Below are 18,291 nucleotides of genomic sequence, written 5' to 3'. Positions count from 1 at the left end.
AAAGAAGCAAAACAACAACAACACAGAAATCCAAGGCTGCATGTTAAAGAAAGGCTTCTTGGAATAAAGATGTTTTCAGGAGGCACCGAAAGGAGTACAAGGTCGGAGCCTGCCTGACCTCCAGAGGCAGGGAGTTCCACAGGAGGGGTGCCGCCACGCTGAAGGCTCTTCCCCTGGTGGACTCCAATCGGAGGATGGATCTAGGTGGAACCACCAGGAGCAGGCCCTCGGATGACCTCAGTGACCAGGCAGGTTGGTAAGGGAGAAGGCGCTCTCTCAGGTGTCCTGGTCCCAAGTTGTTTAGGGCTTTGTACACAAGTACAAGAACCTTAAACCTGGCCCGGTAGCGAATAGGCAGCCAGTGCAGTTCCCTCAGCAGAGGAGTTACATGCTGGAAAGGGGCAGCTCTAGACAACAGCCGAGCTGCAGCATTCTGCACCAGCTCCAGCTTCCGGAGCAGCTTCAAGGGCAGCCCCACATAGAGCGCATTGCAGTAATCCAATCTTGAGGTTACCAATGCCTGTACCACCGTGGTCGGCTGTAGTACGTGAAAATGTATGTGTAAAATCTAGTGATTTTTTTCTGCTTGGAACCAGGAGGGGTGTGATTCCACTTATATCCCCCTTTCTTCGCCCCCTCACTTGTGGAGGGCAGTAGGGGGGAAGAGAGAGGGAGAAAGTCCCATCACACGTGGACTTCTGCTCATGCAATGTTGGATTCCACCCTATGCTATGTAAACACTGTGGGTTTCTTAAACAGGGAGCTTTGTTAAACAGAGAGATGCACGTAGGGAAGATGTGGAGGAAACATAGCATGAATACCTGGGGGCAGCAGAAGTTCAGATGTAATTAAATTAGATTGATTGATTAATTACAAATAAATAAGTTCAGATGTAATTCCAAAGCAGCCGTAGTTGACAGGGCATTTATATGAATGGGACTTGCCTGCAAGGACCTAGTCCAGGAGCTACCCCTTACATGTAAAAATTTTAGATTGTAAGCCTGTGGGCAGGGACTGTCAAGAAATACTTTTGTAAGCCGCCGTGAGAGCCTTTTTTGGCTGAATGGCGGCATAAAAATCCTTAAATAAATAAATAAATAAATAAAAATGCCATGTCAACAGTCATACTAAATAAAGATATCCTGAAGGTGAGTGTATCTTACAGGAGATCCAAGCTGATGACACCTGTGATTGAACAATCTGACTTTGATCATTGAAGGTATACAGCTGGCAGAATGCGGCAGTGAGATTGCTAATTAGGGCCTCTTTCCAATAGCAAGCTACGTCCTTGCTAAAAGAACTGCACTGGCTGCTAATATGCTGCTGAGCCAAGTTCAAGGTGTTGTTGTTAACATATCAAGCTCTAAACATCTTGGGACCAGGCTGCCTTAGGGATCGCCTCATCCCTTATGCCCTTGCCTGTTCTTTGCGAATACCAGAGGGAGCACTCCTGAAGGTGCTGTCTACTTCTGAGTTTCACCTCAGTGTTAAGTGTTCCAGTACCCACCCTCTGGAACATTGACTCGCTGTCATTGGGAAGGCCCCCACAGTTCTAACGTTTAGACATCTTCTTAAGACCCATCTTTTCACACAGGCGTTCTCTGAAGTGTGACACAGCCAGTTATGGTTTGCAGCACACAGTGGAGGGTGATGTTTTATTGCTGATTGCTTTTGCATTGTGTTCTTTTATTGATCTATTTATTGTTGTTTTGATGCCACTGCATTTTATGTTCACTGCTTTGGTACCTCTGGCAAGCGGTATATAAATCTGAGAAAGAAATAACTGTGATGCCACCAAACGAAAAGGGGCTCAGACAAGCACCCTCATGCATTCAAAACATTTCTGAGTGGTGCGCAGGCGCTACACAGGCTAGCTGCCAGGTTGCATTTCGCAAGCATGGGGGGAGGCCATCGGTGTGCCCAAGTGCTTATGCGGAGCTCTTCCTCTCGAGAAGAGCTCCTGGCCCTCCTTGTCACACAGAGCAGGGCTAGGATCTCTTCTCAATCATCCCAAAGTACAGGACATGGACTAATGGGCTCAAGTTATAGGAAGACATCAGGAAAAACTTCCTGGCTGTTAGAACAGTACGTCAATGGAACCAATTACCTAGGGAGGTCACGGGTTCTCCCACGCTAGAGGCATTAAAAAAGACAGCCATTTATCAGGGATGCTTTAAGGTGGATTCCTGCATTGAGCGGAAGGTAGACCCCTTCCAATTCTACTGTTCTGTGATTCTAGGAATGAGAGATCCTGGCCCAATTAGAATCCCATTTCATGTGGAGGAGTATGTACATTAGGTCCTCTTCTCATGCTTGCCAAAATCACAGCGGTGGGGCAGGAGAAGGCAAATCCAGAAAGTGTTGACTTATGTCCATTTGAACACTTCTAAGCCAGCATAGAAATCAGCAATTTTGCCAGTAGCTTCATTAGATGCCATTCTATGAAGCGGAAGACCTTTCTATATACAGCATGACAAGGTAGGGCTGCTTCCTGATATAGCAATAAAATAATTTCATTTTTTAATGATAATTATCAAATAAAAATTGTAAAGTGCTGCTCCATTAAAACCAATGGGTGTTTTTATATTGATTTCAATAGGGAGCAGGCTAAACAGCATAAGATTGGGTTTATAGTCTTCAGTTGACCCTTTTCAGGACCTTCCATTTGCCCTTAAGTGTCCCAATCCCAAATGAAGTCCTTATAAAAGCACAAACCACTCCCAACTCCAAACATGCTTGTTCTTTCATGGGAGGATCACGTTTCTGAGAAAGGTGGGTTTTTTTCCTCTTAAAATACAAATTGATCCAGTCTCCTCTCCACATCTGCCAATCAGGTTATAAATTTCCCAACTGTCAGAAATCTGAATATTCACTTCTGATATTATAATATGCATTCCATAATATACATTCCATTTACTTACTGAAAGTTGAATAGAAGAGGGATCCTAACAAAACATTCTAGGAATATAGAAGAAAATCACCAAGTACTTGCTCATAAGGAAAGTCTTAATAATCAATAGAAAAATAAATTAGTAGAAGAAGCCCCCCCTCTCCAACAAGGGGAAAAATACATACTAAAGCATTTAACAGCTATACCATTTACAGCTAGGGACCCTGGAAATGTTTTGCGTGTGTGCGTGTGTGTGTGTGTGTGTGTGTGAAAGTAGCCTAATATTAAGTAGCCACATATTAAATTAAAAATAATTATAAAAAGGTATCTCAACTGTACTGAAAAGACATAGCTGATGAATATTCTAAAACAGTAGAAGAACTAGAAACTCACTATTCAGGACTCAGCCTCCTCACTAGCTCGGTTTGCATGATCAAAACTATTTACAATATTTTGGGGTTGCCATTTGTGTCATGTAAACCTGTCAGAGGCTGTTGGCATGGTTAACAAACCACCCACAACCCATAGGCTGTTTTAGAGCATGATAATGCAAGCCATGAAGGGGGTTTGGTTTCGGGAACAGCGCCCACAAAGCCGCTGTGGTTCGATTTGATCATGCTAACCTGGTCACTGCCTCTTCTTTTCTCTGGGAGGGTTTGCATATCACAATAAGCGTGTTCCTCTAGAACTGTCACTCATTGTTTTAGAGCAGTGTGCTTGTGAGTGCTGCTGGCTTGCAGCTAGAGCAACTAAACGATCCATGGACTGCTGACTTGTCTCTCCCCTGCCTAACAAGCCAGAGAAATTACCCATCAATAAACCTTGCATGATTTTTCGTGCAAAACAAACCACATATGAAAAGTTTAGTCACTTCAGCTTGCAGTGGGAGCAATCCAGCAGCATGGATTGGTTTAGCGTGTTGTCTGAACCAGGCCACTGGAAAAGCTTGGCAAGATAAAAAAAATAAGTAAAGAATTTATGTATTATTATTACTACTACTACTACTATTATTATTATTATTATTATTATTATTATTTTGGGGCATGGATCAAGGCAGAACAAAGAAGGGGAAGGATATGGACATTGGGTAAGTAAAGTCACTAGAGCAGGAGGCAGGAAGCTGAGTATGCACTGATTCGCCTCCTTTGCAACCATTACTGCTGTATTTCCTGCCTCATTTCTAGCAGCTCTGATTCATGGTTTCTTTCATTTTATGAGTCCCTGGCTTTCAGCACTAGAAACTGGGACACCCAATCCTACTTGTGCTCATGCAACAGTATTAATGTAGTGTTGTCCTACAGGTGTATCTTTAAAAGAATCTGAACCGCTAAACACTTAGGAGACATTAATTCTCCAACCTATCCTTGGAAATGCCATATTTCTTGTTCAGCGTGAGGGAGGCGTTATCATGTTTTGCTTCGTTTACTCTTGCTGCCTTGTATTGCGTCCAGTTCTGGGCTCCACAATTCAAGAAGGACGCAGACAAGCTGGAGCGTGTCCAGAGGAGGGCAACCAGGATGATCAGGGGTCTGGAAACAAAGCCCTATGAAGAGAGACTGAAAGAACTGGGCATGTTTAGCCTGGAGAAGAGAAGATTGAGGGGAGACATGATAGCACTCTTCAAATACTTAAAAGGTTGTCACACAGAGGAGGGCCAGGATCTCTTCTCGATCCTCCCAGAGTGCAGGACACGGAATAACGGGCTCAAGTTAAAGGAAGCCAGATTCCAGCTGGACATCAGGAAAAACTTCCTGACTGTTAGAGTAGTGCGACAATGGAATCAGTTACCTAGGGAGGTTGTGGGCTCTCCCACACTAGAGGCCTTCAAGAGGCAGCTGGACAAGCATCTGTTGGGGATGCTTTAGGGTGGATTCCTGCATTGAGCAGGGGGTTGGACTCGATGGCCTTGTAGGCCCCTTCCAACTCTGCTATTCTATGATTCTATGATTCTATGATCTGACTTTCCCCCCACTTTTTGTTCAGAGACGAGTTGAAAGATGGAGGACGTGGTAATCGCAGGCATAGCGGGGAGGCTGCCGGAATCCGAAAACCTGCAGGAGTTTTGGGAAAACTTGATCAATGGAGTGGACATGGTGACAGAAGATGACCGGAGATGGAAACCAGGTAAGTTGTCTGATTCTGAGTATTCAGTAAAAACAGAAAACCTTTAAGAGGCATCAAGTTGAGCAGCCTGCCAGACACAGGAACCATACGCAAAGGAATTCTTGCGAAGGTTGTCTCATCTACACAGATGGATGGCCTTGAATATATAGAAGGCACCCCATGAGGACCTCTGTTCAATCCTGCTGTCTCAGTGACTGAACCCACTTAAATTGATCCAATCAAATGCTTGCCAGCTTGCTTTTGGAGCTTTTCAGTGATAAAGTTCCACAATACCCTTGGACAAATTGAATCTTGTTTTATTTATGGCAAAGAAGAACAACTAATTGCTATCCTCCTTAAGGCAACCCTTCATGTATATGCTTCAAGGGATTCTTCCCAGTTTCTCTACAGCCTGGTTTACAAGCCTCAAGTGGCTTTTGTGGATGGAGAAATCCTTCCAGTGGCCAGCACAGGTTTTAACTGCTTTTTGGATCAATAAATGTTATGTGTTGGATCCAGACATAGTCATACGTAGACCCATTGAAATCAATGTAACTTGTCCATACGATCTCAATGGATCTACTCTGAATATGACTACAGCTAGGTCCAACCCTATAACATTTATGCTTGTATTATTAGCAGAAAACAAACAATGCATACAAGCTTGGGGAATAGTAAAATAAGCTCTGTGATGCTGCTTTACAAAAAAAAAAAAAGATCTTGTAGAGTTGGTCTAACAGCACCTGACTGAACATTGGTGCTCCACCAATAATTATTTTTCTTTTGCAACTCTAAACATGGTGTGAACAACTCTGTAACATGGTGTCTGATCTTGTCCACCTTCTTGCTGTCCTATTCACTTGGGCTTCTAAGCTGTAGAATTAACACTACAAGAGTAAATACAATTGGCGGAGTAAATACAATTGGCAAGTGAATCCTAATTATACCCTATCATTCAGTAATTATATAGTACATAGAATATGTGATGAAATTTTCTTTCTTTCTTTTTAATTTCAGGAATTTATGGACTGCCCAGGAGAAATGGGAAACTCAAAGACATCAGCAAATTTGATGCTTCTTTCTTTGGAGTTCATCCAAAGCAAGCTCACACGATGGATCCTCAACTCCGCCTGCTCTTGGAAGTCTCTTATGAAGCCATTTTGGATGGCGGTGAGTAAAGAATCTAGAATTCTGCATTCAAAGCTCTAGTTACATGCAAATTGAGTGTACAAATCATGCAGTTTGCACACAGTAATGGGATGGATCCATACCTCTTCATACTTAGAGTAGACCAATGAAATCAATGGGACTTCTTAATTATGACTAAATTGTCTCACTGATTTTAATGAATCTACTCTAAGTAACATGAAATCTGGATCCAACACAGTATCATTGGTTTTCAGACCCAACATTCAGATTTTTTTTTAAGGACTGGAAAGGAGGTGCCAGAATATAATACAATATGTAGGAAAAATTGAGTAGTATCCATTGTCAGTAAGCCTCATTCATTTCCATGGGTTTACTCTACATAGGACTAACATTGGATATTACCCATGGGCAGGGTATTGAAATGAAAATATCTTGTCCACTGACCAAATGTTTTCCAAATATAGCAGAAACTACCTGAACATGTTATTTATTTTTCACTGTGACACAAGGGTTGGCAGTTTTTAAAACTAAAATATGAAAGTTATCATAACTTCAACAGATTTTGCCTAAAATACTAAAATCGATTTACTAAAACTTGTGGGAATTTACTAAAACCATGGAGTTTGATAAACTCCTTGGAACTAAGTAACTAAGGACACAATCCTAGGCATGTTAAGACAAAAAGAAGTCTTTACAGTTCCCAGTAATCCTCAACCTGCCATATTGTAATCCTATACTCACTTACCTGGGAGTAAACCCCACTGAACCCACTGGGACTTACTTCTGAGTAGACATGTAGAGGATTATACTGTAAATGACAGTTGTGCTAGAACTTGAGACCCTGAAATTTGTGAGACTTTTGAAAACTTTTGCAAAGTTCTCGTTGTCACATCCTTGTTAAAGGCAGTGAAAGGGAGATTATACAAAAAAGAAAGGGAGTTTATACAGAAAGATTATATATTAGCAGCAGCAACTCATCCAAACAGATCTCTGTCTGCTGAAATAAGAGCTAGGAAACATGTCACTCAACAGCAGACATATCCCTGTTTAACAGAGTCACAATGAACTTCTGGAGGCAATGGTGTCTCTGGAAGGAATGTTTTCCAGTTGTGGTGATGGTGGCCTCTACATGCAAAGTTTTGATCTTTTTAAAAACACACACACACACAAGATGGGCAGAGGCAATGCTTTCTATTATGGGGCAAGTGAGAAAGCAAGGAAAACCCCGTAGGGGAGTAAAAAATAGCCAAAGGCAAGGGTGGAACCAAGTAATCTTCAACAATAATATTAGTAAAAGTTTTATTAAAGTGCCAGGTGCCTACACGTTTCGAACGTGGTTGCGTTCTTCCTCAGGGCTTTATAACTTTACAACATTATAAAGCCCTGAGGAAGAACGCAACCACATTCGAAACGCGTAGGCACCTGGCACTTCAATAAAACTTTTACTAATATTATTGTTGAAGATTACTTGGTTCCACCCTTGCCTTTGGCTATTTTCTATTATGAGGCATCAACTAAATTTGGCACATTGGCGGTATTCTTATTCCATGATCCTCTTAGAACAAATCCTAATGCCCATATCTGCTGGCTGGAGGGTCTGAGCATGGGGTGGATGAGCTCCTCTGCTGGCAATGAAGAACTCTGCTGAGGAGGGGAGGGGAGGGGAAGAGTCCACCCCAGCAGCCCCCAGTATGCCTTCAGAAAGCTTTGTGGGTGCAGAGGAGGGGATGTTGAACCTCAGCCCCCCTTATTGAACCAAATTTGCTCCACTTGGGTTCTCCAGATAGCTACACCCATTTTCTCTCGATCCCTGATGATTTTTTTGTTTCTCAGCTTTTGTGTGTCTTTATCCATTTTAAAAGTTTGAAATGCCTCTCCCAAGACTTTGTTCCTGCCATAAGAGATTTATGCAAAACAGGCTGGTGTTATTGGCAGGTTGGGCCCGTCCCCTTTGGCTAGGGTGACCATATGGAAAGGAGGACAGGGCTCCTGTATCTTTAACAGCTGCATAGAAAAGGGAATTTCAGCAGGTGGCATTTGTATATATGGAGAACCTGGTGAAATTCCCTATTCATCACAACAGTTCAAGGTGCAGGTGCCCTGCCCTCTTTTAAATCTGGTCACTCTAGTATACCTCCTGCACCTTTAACTGTTGTGATGAAGACAGAATTTCATCAGGTTCTCCATATATACAAATGACACCTGCTGAAATTCTCTTTTCTATGCAGCTGTTAAAGCTACAGGAGCCCTGTCCTCCTTTTCATATGGTCACCTTACCTTTGGCCTTTGCTTCCCACCCACCCACTGGAATGTGGCCCCTGAGAGCTTCTCCAAAACTGAATCCAACTCTTAGGCTAAAAGGGGTTCAACACCCCTGGTGTAGATCTACCACTGGTGATGTTTCCACTGGAGGTAGGCCCTGAAATTGGATCTAAGGCCCTTTCATTCCACCAAGAGGCCACAGAATCAGGCCTCTCATCTACTAAGGTGACCATATGAAAAGGAGGACAGGGCTGCTGTATCTTTAACAGTTGCATAGAAAAGGGAATTTTAGCAGGTGTCGTTTGTATATATGGAGAACCTGGTGAAATTTCCTCTTCATCACAACAAAGCTGCAGGAGCTATACTAGAGTGACCAGATACAAAAGAGGGCAGGGCATCTGCAGCTTTAAATGTTGTGATGAAGAGGAAATTTCACCAGGTTCCCCGTATATACAAATGACACCTGCTGAAATTTCCTTTCCAATGCAACTGTTAAAGATACAGGAGCCCTGTCCTCCTTTTCATATGGTCACCCTACATCTACATCCCCCCTGGAGCTGGTATATGTATTTTCTCTCCTATTGGAACCAATGTCAATAAACTGGCTTTTTATCCTCTTGTCTATGCCTTGATCCCTTTATTTATTTATTTATTTCCATTGGTTCATGGAATAGCAGCAAAGCACTTGGGTGCCAAAGGTTCCTAGCATTCTCCTGAGTTGTTTAACCGTTCCAGTTCATGGCATGAAGTTGACCTTCTCTTTTCAGGTATTAATCCAACTACCATTCGGGGCACCGACACAGGCGTGTGGATTGGTGTGAGTGGGTCAGAAGCTGGTGAAGCCTTTAGCGCAGATCCTGAACAGTTGCTGGGATACAGTATGACTGGCTGTCAACGTGCTATGTTTGCCAACAGGATTTCCTACTTCTTTGATTTCAATGGTGAGTGTACAGAGGCTGCAGTACGAATATTTCCAATACCTGTGTAGTGCAGGGCTGGTGTTCAATCAAACAGAAAGATACAATCCTTCCACAGATGAGATTTTAATATAAGTAAGTGGGAACAATACCAGCTTTGTGAGAATATTAAGGATGAGGAGTATAGATTCTTTGTGAACTTCTGCAAAGGATAGAGAGTGTAGATTATTTGTGAACTTTTGCAGATTTTACCTGGAAGTTTACTGTGATGACCTTCGGGAAGTGAATGGAAACATCTTATGAATAGACATGTTTTGTTCAACTCAGGGTTGGAATCAACAGGCAAGAACAGTCATCTTTCCTCTTTATAAATGGGAGCCCTTCAGAGTATCTCCTGCTTTCACACCTTAAAGATCTCAAACTTCTTACACATGAAAGCAAAAATGGGCCAGTTCTGATGGTGACATTCGGGAAGCTATGAAAGCAAAGCAATTTTTTTTCATGGCTTGTGTTTCCATAGGACCAAGTATTTCTATTGACACAGCATGCTCCTCTTCCCTCGTTGCTCTGGACAACGCTTACAAAGCAATCAGTAGTGGGCAGTGTGACTCAGCCCTTGTAGGTGGAGTCACCCTCATCTTGAAACCCAACACTTCTGTGCAGTTCATGAAGCTTGGCATGCTCAGTCCAGAAGGGGCATGCAAGTCCTTCGATGCTTCAGGTAAGGAGATTGTTTTTATGTTTAACTACACTTCCGAAGCAACCAGCATTCCACATTGCAGGTAGGGCATGTCTACACCAGCCCTATATCCCAGGATCATTTCTGTGCATCCAGATGCCAGACAAGGGATCCCGGGAGCAGGCAGGGATGATCCCTCCATTTTCCTGGGATAACCCTTAAGTAGGGTGACCCTATAAAAAGGAGGACAGGGCTCCTGTATCTTTAACAGTTTTATTGAAAAGGGAATTTCAGCAGGTGTCATTTGTGTATATGGAGAACCTGGTGAAATCCCCTCTTCATCACAACAGTTAAAGCTGCAGGTGCCCTGCCCTCTTTTAAATCTGGTCACTTGAGTATAGCTCCTGCAGCTTTAACTGTTGTGATGAAGAGGGAATTTCACCAGGTTCTCCATATATACAAGTGACACCTGCTGAAATTCTCTTTTCTGTGCAACTGTTAAAAATACAGGAGCCCTGTCATCCTTTTCATATGGTCACCCTACCTTAGGTGTAGAAAGGGCCAGAGTTTAGAACTCTTGTGATAAATTAAGAAGATTGACTCTGTGCTTCTCATGGGTGGCAAAGACTGGATTTGTCAAGGGCAGCATTCAATCACAGAGGTTCTCCTGCAGTAGCCCTGTGGCCTTTTTTTCTCTTTCTTATTTTTGTCTGTTTCTTTGCCTTACTTTAAACCGGTATTCAAAAAAAGACAGAGAAGGCATGACTATTCCTTCAAGACTCTTCCTCCCCGCACCCTTTTCTTCTTCCCTTGTGTGTGTCATCATTTTAATTTGTAAGCCTGGTGACGTCCTCTGTCTGTCTTTCTCTGTCTCTCTTTTTATTGATGGAAACTGCTTTGGGAGACAATAAGTATCTGAACAGAGGGATAACAAATGTGGTAAATAAATAAATTAATAACAAAAGTAACAAATAATGAATTGCTTTGAATTGTTTTGTTTATCTGAGAGCCACTTTGTGGGGGCCGATCCAACCAGAGGTGGAATTTAGCGGGCAGGGATTGCAGCTTGTCCTTGAAGTAGAGGAGCTTCTTGTGATGTCCTATTCCCTCTCTGCAAGATGGTTGTTTTTATGGCTCTTGGTTTCTATAGGGAATGGATATTGTCGCTCAGAAGCCGTCGTAGTTGTTTTCCTGACCAAGAAGTCAATGGCCAAACGGATTTATGCTACCATAGTCAATTCTGGCTGTAACACTGATGGATTTAAGGAGCAAGGTAAGATGTATATGATCTCTGGAGTTTGTGAAATTTGGTTTATCAAGGACAAAAACGGATGTAATGTATATAGAACCGGGCCAGGTTGGGAATTCCCTCACTGTGTTTGGTCAAATGGGCCTATTCTTCTCATTAGGAGCCTAGAAATCTCCCTTATATGAAGTCAGACCATTGGTCCATCTAACTTAGTATTGTCTAGACCAGTGGTCTTCAACTGGTGGATCACGGCCCAAAAGTGGATTGCAAGATCAGTCCAGATGGGTCGCGGCAAAGCTGTTGCTGTCATGTTGAGCCTGGAGAAAATTGTGAAAGTGGGCCCCATGTTGCAGATTGGGAGTCCGAAGTGGATCTCAGGTCTGGACCAGTTGAAGACCACTGGTCTACACTGACTAGCAGTACATGTCCAGGGTTTCCCAGCCAGCTTGGCCAATGCCCATGCTAGCTAGGAGTGATGGGAGTTGCAATTCAACGTATCTGGAGGGCACCAGGTTGGGGAAGGAGCCATATACTATCCAAAGAGCATCTGGAGAGTTCCATTCTGTTTGCGAATGTGGTGATAAAGTTCTTCTGCAAGTTTGCAGTTCCTATATATGTCTACTCAGAAGTTATTATTATTATTATTATTATTATTATTATTATTATTATTATTATTTATTTATATAGCACCATCAGTGTACATGGTGCTGTACAGAGTAAAACAGTAAATAGCAACAGTAAATAGCAAGTTAGTCCTAGAGTTGAATGGGGCTTACTCCCAAGTAAGTTGATAAACTGCCCAGAGAGCTTCGGCTATTGGGTGGTATAGAAATGCAATAAATAAATAAATAATAAAGGATTGTAGCTTGGGGAAGTTCCCTCATATGAAAATAGGAAGTGACAGTTCTTCTTGCCTCAGGTGTAACATTCCCCTCTGGATTGATGCAGCAAAAGTTGGTCAGTTCTCTATACAAAGATGCTGGGATTAAGTCTGAAGAAGTGGAATATATAGAAGCTCATGGTACAGGCACAAAGGTTTGTTCTTTCTTTTTTCTATCCTTACTTTTTCCATTTAATGTTGGCTTATCTATCTTTCTCCCAAGACTTCCCCCTTCTATACTTTAAATTCCTCCGGCTGGGTTAGGAGAAATGTAAGCTTCTGTTTGAAGCTTACATGGAGAATATGTGGCCTCATCCCACCTCTACCCACTCCATTATTTCATCTCAGTATATTTCAGGAACTTTGGGAGTCTGCATTGTGGTGCACAATGTCAAATACCTCCATGTGAGCATGTATGGGGATATGCAATCATGTGGAGAAAGAAGGCAAATTGGACTGTGCATATGAGGAGTCATTCCCCACCCCCGATCAGTTCCATACAGAATTACGGTGGGAAGATCTGACAGAAACCTAGCCAGTAATTGCTTTGGACTTCATGTCTTTCTCTGTTCTTAGGTTGGAGATCCTCAGGAAGTGAATGGCATTGCCAATGTCTTTTGCCAATCGGATCGACCGCCACTGTTGATCGGATCAACAAAATCTAACATGGGCCATCCAGAGCCTGCCTCTGGCCTCGCAGCTTTGGCAAAGGTAAGAAAATGATGTCAGTCTCTGTCGTGTTTCTCAAAATCTCCTGCCTTCTTGGGAGACAATAACAAAGCCTGCTAAGTAATCCACAAAGCTTTATTCAAGCAATAAACTTCTCTTCCCACCTGAAGAAAGTCTAATTTCTAGGAACTTTCCCCTAGGCAATACTATGCAAACTAAGCGAGACAATTGTCCTTTCAAGAAGAATGGAAAGCCCTTTCCCAACTTCAGAAAGACTAGTTCTGAGGCAGCTTCTGACGGGATGCCAGACAGGCCGACTTTCTCTCGCCTTCCTTTAGCTCCACCTGTTTTAGTCAGCGGTGTACTCTAGGATCGGCTAACCTCTCTATGCTCTCCCACTTGGAAGAATATTGGCTTCCCACTGACTGTGTATTGTTTGTCCTTGACGAGATAAACTCTGGAGAGGATTCACTCTGGGCCTGATTCAAAGTGTTAAGTATTAACCTTTAAAGTCCTAAATGGCTTAGGACCAATCTACCTGAAGGAGCACCTCCTCCCATATGTTCCTGCTCAGTAGTTAAGACTGTCTTCGAAACCTCTTCTCTGGGTGCCACCATCCACAATGGTGCAAAAGGTAGCTACCAGGGAAAGACCCTTTTCTGCAGGGGCTCTCTGTCCGTGGAGTGCCTTTCCCAGGGAGATCTGTCTGGTGTCTTCGTTGAAGACATAACCTTCTTCTTAAGCAGGTGTTTAATCTTTAATCTGTTGGTCGATTATTAATTTTACTGCTGGCTCCTAATGGTTTTCAGTGTTTTTAATATTATATCATCATCATTATCATCATCATCATCATCATCATCATCATCTTATTAATTTCATTTCTATATCCCCATAGCCGACAATTCATAAAAAATATTCGTAACACAACACAATAAAAGCAGTCTAAAAAAAATTAACTCAGCAAAATAAAACAATGTAAACAGCTAAAAGTAATTTAAGTAAACATATTCCCTAATAGATGTGTTCAAAAACAGCAGACATAGATGCCCCATCATGGGAGTATAGAATCATAGAATCATAGAATAGCAGAGTTGGAAGGGGCCTACAAGGCCATCAAGTCCAACCCCCTGCTCAATGCAGGAATCCACCCTAAAGCATCCCTGACAGATGGTTGTCCAGCTGCCTCTTGAATGCCTCTAGTGTGGGAGAGCCCACAACCTCCCTAGGTAGCTGATTCCACTGTCGCACTGCTCTAACAGTCAGGAAGTTTTTCCTGATGTCCAGCCGGAATCTGGCTTCCTTTAACTTGAGCCCGTTATTCCGTGTCCTGCACTCTGGGAGAATCGAGAAGAGATCCTGGCCCTCCTCTGTGTGACAACCTTTTAAGTATTTGAAGACTGCTATCATGTCTCCCCTCAATCTTCTCTTCTCCAGGCTAAACATGCCCAGTTCTTTCAGTCTCTCTTCATAGGGCTTTGTTTCTAGACCTCTGATCATCCTCGTTGCCCTCTTCTGAACACGCTCCAGCTTGTCTGCGTCCTTCTTGAATTGTGGAGCCCAGAACTGGACGCAATACTCTAGATGAGGCCTAACCAGGGCCGAATAGAGAGGAACCAGTACCTCACGTGATTTGGAAGCTATACTTCTATTAATGCAGCCCAAAATAGCATTTGCCTTTCTTGCAGCCATATCGCACTGTTGGCTCATATTCAGCTTGTGATCTACAACGATTCCAAGATCTTTCTCATTTGTAGTATTGCTGAGCCAAGTGTCCCCCATCTTGTAACTGTGCATTTGGTTTCTATTCCCTAAATGTAGAACTTGGCATTTATCCCTATTAAATTTCATTCTGTTGTTTTCAGCCCAGCACTCCAGCCTATCAAGATCACTTTGAAGTTTGTTTCTGTCTTCCAGGGTATTAGCTATCCCACCCAATTTGGTGTCATCTGCAAATTTGATCAGCGTTCCCTGCACCTCCTTGTCCAAATCATTAATAAAAATGTTGAAGAGCACTGGGCCCAGGACTGAGCCCTGCGGCACCCCACTCGTTGCCTCTCCCCAGTTTGAGAAGGTTCCATTGATAAGTACTCTTTGAGTCCGATTCTGTAGCCAACTGTGGATCCACCTAATAGTTGTTCCATCTAGCCCACTTTTAGCTAGTTTGTTAATCAGAATGTCATGTGGTACTTTGTCAAAAGCTTTGCTGAAGTCAAGATATATGACATCCACAGCATTCCCACAGTCCACAAGGGAGGTTATCCTATCAAAAAATGAGATCAAATTAGTCTGACAGGATTTGTTCCTGACAAATCCATGTTGGCTTCTAGTAATCACTGCATTGATTTCAAGGTGTTTACAGATTGACTTCTTTATAATCTGCTCCAGAATTTTCCCAGGGATGGATGTCAGGCTGACTGGTCTGTAGTTCCCAGGTTCCTCCTTTTTGCCCTTTTTGAAGATAGGGACAACGTTAGCCCTCCTCCAGTCGTCCGGCACCTCACCCGTCTTCCATGATTTTGCAAAGATAATAGACAAAGGTTCTGAGAGTTCTTCCGCTAGCTCCTTCATTACTCTAGGATGCAGTTCATCGGGCCCTGGAGATTTGAACTCATTCAAGGAAATTAGGTATTCTTTGACCATTTGTTTATCAATCTCAAACTGCAATCCTGCCCCCTCAACTTCTGCTTCACTTTTTCCAGGGGGGTCATAGATCCGCTTTTGGGAGAAGACCGAGGCAAAGTAGGAATTGAGCACTTCAGCCTTTTGTTTGTCATCTGTTATCAATTTGCCATCCTCATTAAGCAGTTGAACCACCATTTCTTTCCTCTGTCTTTTACTACTCACGTATCTGAAGAAAGCCTTTTTATTGCTTTTAGCATCCCTCGCTAATCTCAGCTCATTCACAGCTTTAGCCTTCCTGACGCCATTTCGGCACTTCTGCGCCACTTGTCTGTACTCTTCTTTTGTAGCCTGGCCTTCCTTCCACTTCCTATATGTATCCCTTTTTGTTTTCAGTTCATCAATAAGCTTTTTGTGGAGCCACATTGGTTTCCTCTGTGGCCTTTACCTGGCGCCAAAAATGCCAGTGTTAGTCAACTATTTTTTCCGTTAAGTTGTTGTCATTGTTGTTGTTTGGTTTTATGATTGTCAGTGTGGTGTAGCGGTTAGAGTATTTGACTGAGACTTGGGAGATCTGGGTTCTAGTCCCCACTTGGCCATGAAACTCACTGAGTGACTTTGGACCAGTCACTGACTCTCAGCCAAAAGCTTTTACCTCACAGGGTTGTTGGTTGGATAAAATGTATAGGAGGAGGACCATGTAAGCTACAAGAGGGAAAAAGAGGTGGGGTATAAATGTAATAGAAATAGCCATCAGTATCATTGTAAACTGCCTCAAGGGCAGTAAGCCAATACAAGGAGACAAAAGCTGGTCTTCTTGCTCAGTAGGGATGGAAGGTGTGTGAGAGAGATGGTGAGCATAGAGGAGAGAGAACAGGGGAGGGAGAAAAAATGACAGAAGAGAAAGTCACCTGAAAGGGCAGAAATGTTGTCAGCAACCCAGGCTTCCCTTGAATGTCGAGTTCCCACAAGGCAGGGAAAGCATCAGCAGGTAGTATACTTGCAGCTGTCGGCTTAAGGGCAGCTATAGACCTGGGACAGCAACAGATGCTGTGAAGGTCTGTGGCTTCAAGAGCCTCTGCAAGTTACTTCTCCAGTTTTCGTAATTTGTGTAAAACCATGATTCAATCCTATGTACGTCTCCTTGGACCTAAGTCCACTGAGTCCATTGGGCTTTTCCCCCCACCCCCCGAAGTCAGTGTGTGCCATCCATCTCTGACACTGAAAACCCCGTAGGTTGCTTTGATCCTTGCAACGCAAAATTCCCATGGCCATGTTTCAGAGCCGTGGCTCTGGGCGTTTTGTTTGTAGCAACTTTTATTTTCTTTCCCATTGTGCCTGTCCCATGACGCCCATCATTTCAGCATCCCAATATGTAGATTTGTAAGCAAGTGGAAGTACACTTTAAAAAGAAAGGGGAATAGAAAGTGAAATTGGGAAGAATAACTGGGCAGTTTAGGAAGCAGAAATGTATAGAGAGATTTCAAACTCCATCACACCAGGGGTTAACATGCTCCCTAACTCGCTTCTCCGCCCGTGTTTTCCTTCCTCAAGTTACTTCCTCTTTCAAAACAGGAAGTACACAAGGAGCACGAGGCCCATTGGGTCTGCTGTTCTAATGGTGCTGCATCTCCTGCACACAGCAGGAGAGAGCAGCAATTCCGAGTTTAAAAAAACATCGGACTTAATGAGGGGTTTTTTTGTCACGCAAGGAAGGCCAGAAGGGGTGGAAGGCGCGCGGGAGGCAGACGACGTCATGTGAGGGACCTGAGCAAACTCTGTGAGTGCCCAGTAATGAGTGTGCAATAAAACCACCCAGAGAGCTTCGGCTATTGGGCGGTATAAAAACGTGATAATAATAAAAAAAATGCTCGTCGAATGGAGCTTTCAGCTATAGGGTGGTATGGAAATTTAATAAATAAATAGTATATTCATAGCAGATTGGATCACGGCTTCCATTTCTCTCATCATTCCCAACCAGCATGATGGCTGAGCACATCTGCAGGGCACCAGGTTGGTGAGGGCTTCCTTCGGTTCTCCATAGAGAACCTTCCATTGACCTTTCACTCCTTGTGAATTGTTTTGATGTTGAACAACAAAAGTCATTGCACAAGAAGAGGCGTACAATTAGGAAACATGCTCTGTGTTATATACAGGAAGTAGGTTGAATTGCAAAGCTTAGCCTTTATTGAAAAATGTAGTGACCTTTTCAGAATCCCAAGGACCTCAGGTTTTATTTAAAATGGAATTATTTCTTAGCAATTGTGGTTGACATCAAAATTATGCCAGTGACCTGTTAGACAAATAATAATAATAATCTTAGCCTATCCTGTTACACTCTTGTCTTTCCCAGGTACTTCTCTCTTTAGAACATGGTCTTTGGGCACCAAACCTTCACTACAATACTCCCAATCCAGATATTCCTGCCTTACAAGATGGTCGCATAGAAGTCGTTACTAAGCCAACCCCCACAAAAGGACACTTTGTTGGTCTCAATTCCTTTGGCTTCGGAGGCTCAAATGTCCATATCATCCTGAGGCCCAACGAGAAGAAATCTGCCCCACAGGAGACTCAAAATTTGCCACGACTGGTACAGTTTTGTGGAAGGACTCAAGAAGCAGTAGAAACGTTAATAGAACAGTGCCGAAATCGGCAGGAGCACGCCACATTTGTGAGCATGCTCAATGATATCTCTGGGATACCTGTGTCCTCCATGCCATATAGGGGCTATACCTTGATTGGCTGTGAGAGTGATGTGAAGGAGGTTCAGAATGCTCAGTCGTCAGGGAGGCCCCTGTGGTACATCTGCTCAGGTAATTACATCTAAATCACATACAGACCCTTCTTTTTTCTCTGGAGACTGGCTTGTCTGAG

General features: G+C 43.1%; 1 protein-coding gene across 1 annotated transcript in view; it reads left to right on the top strand.

The window, feature by feature from the left end:
* FASN (fatty acid synthase) overlaps positions 1–18,291 on the top strand; it is a 67,726-nt gene that overhangs the window by 8,436 nt on the left and 40,999 nt on the right. Inside the window, exons 2-9 of the mRNA XM_063120192.1 lie at positions 4,874–5,014; positions 6,011–6,163; positions 9,172–9,345; positions 9,842–10,042; positions 11,151–11,273; positions 12,169–12,284; positions 12,706–12,840; positions 17,771–18,230. Coding sequence (XP_062976262.1) covers positions 4,888–5,014; positions 6,011–6,163; positions 9,172–9,345; positions 9,842–10,042; positions 11,151–11,273; positions 12,169–12,284; positions 12,706–12,840; positions 17,771–18,230 — 1,489 coding nt within the window. The 5' untranslated portion in view covers positions 4,874–4,887. The remainder of the gene's footprint in view (positions 1–4,873; positions 5,015–6,010; positions 6,164–9,171; positions 9,346–9,841; positions 10,043–11,150; positions 11,274–12,168; positions 12,285–12,705; positions 12,841–17,770; positions 18,231–18,291) is intronic.

This window comes from Elgaria multicarinata, chromosome 3, assembly GCF_023053635.1.
Source record: "Elgaria multicarinata webbii isolate HBS135686 ecotype San Diego chromosome 3, rElgMul1.1.pri, whole genome shotgun sequence".
Classification (NCBI taxonomy): Eukaryota; Metazoa; Chordata; class Lepidosauria; order Squamata; family Anguidae; genus Elgaria; species Elgaria multicarinata.
The sequence above is the reverse complement of the archived record's forward strand: the minus strand, read 5'-3'. Positions and strand labels throughout refer to the sequence as shown.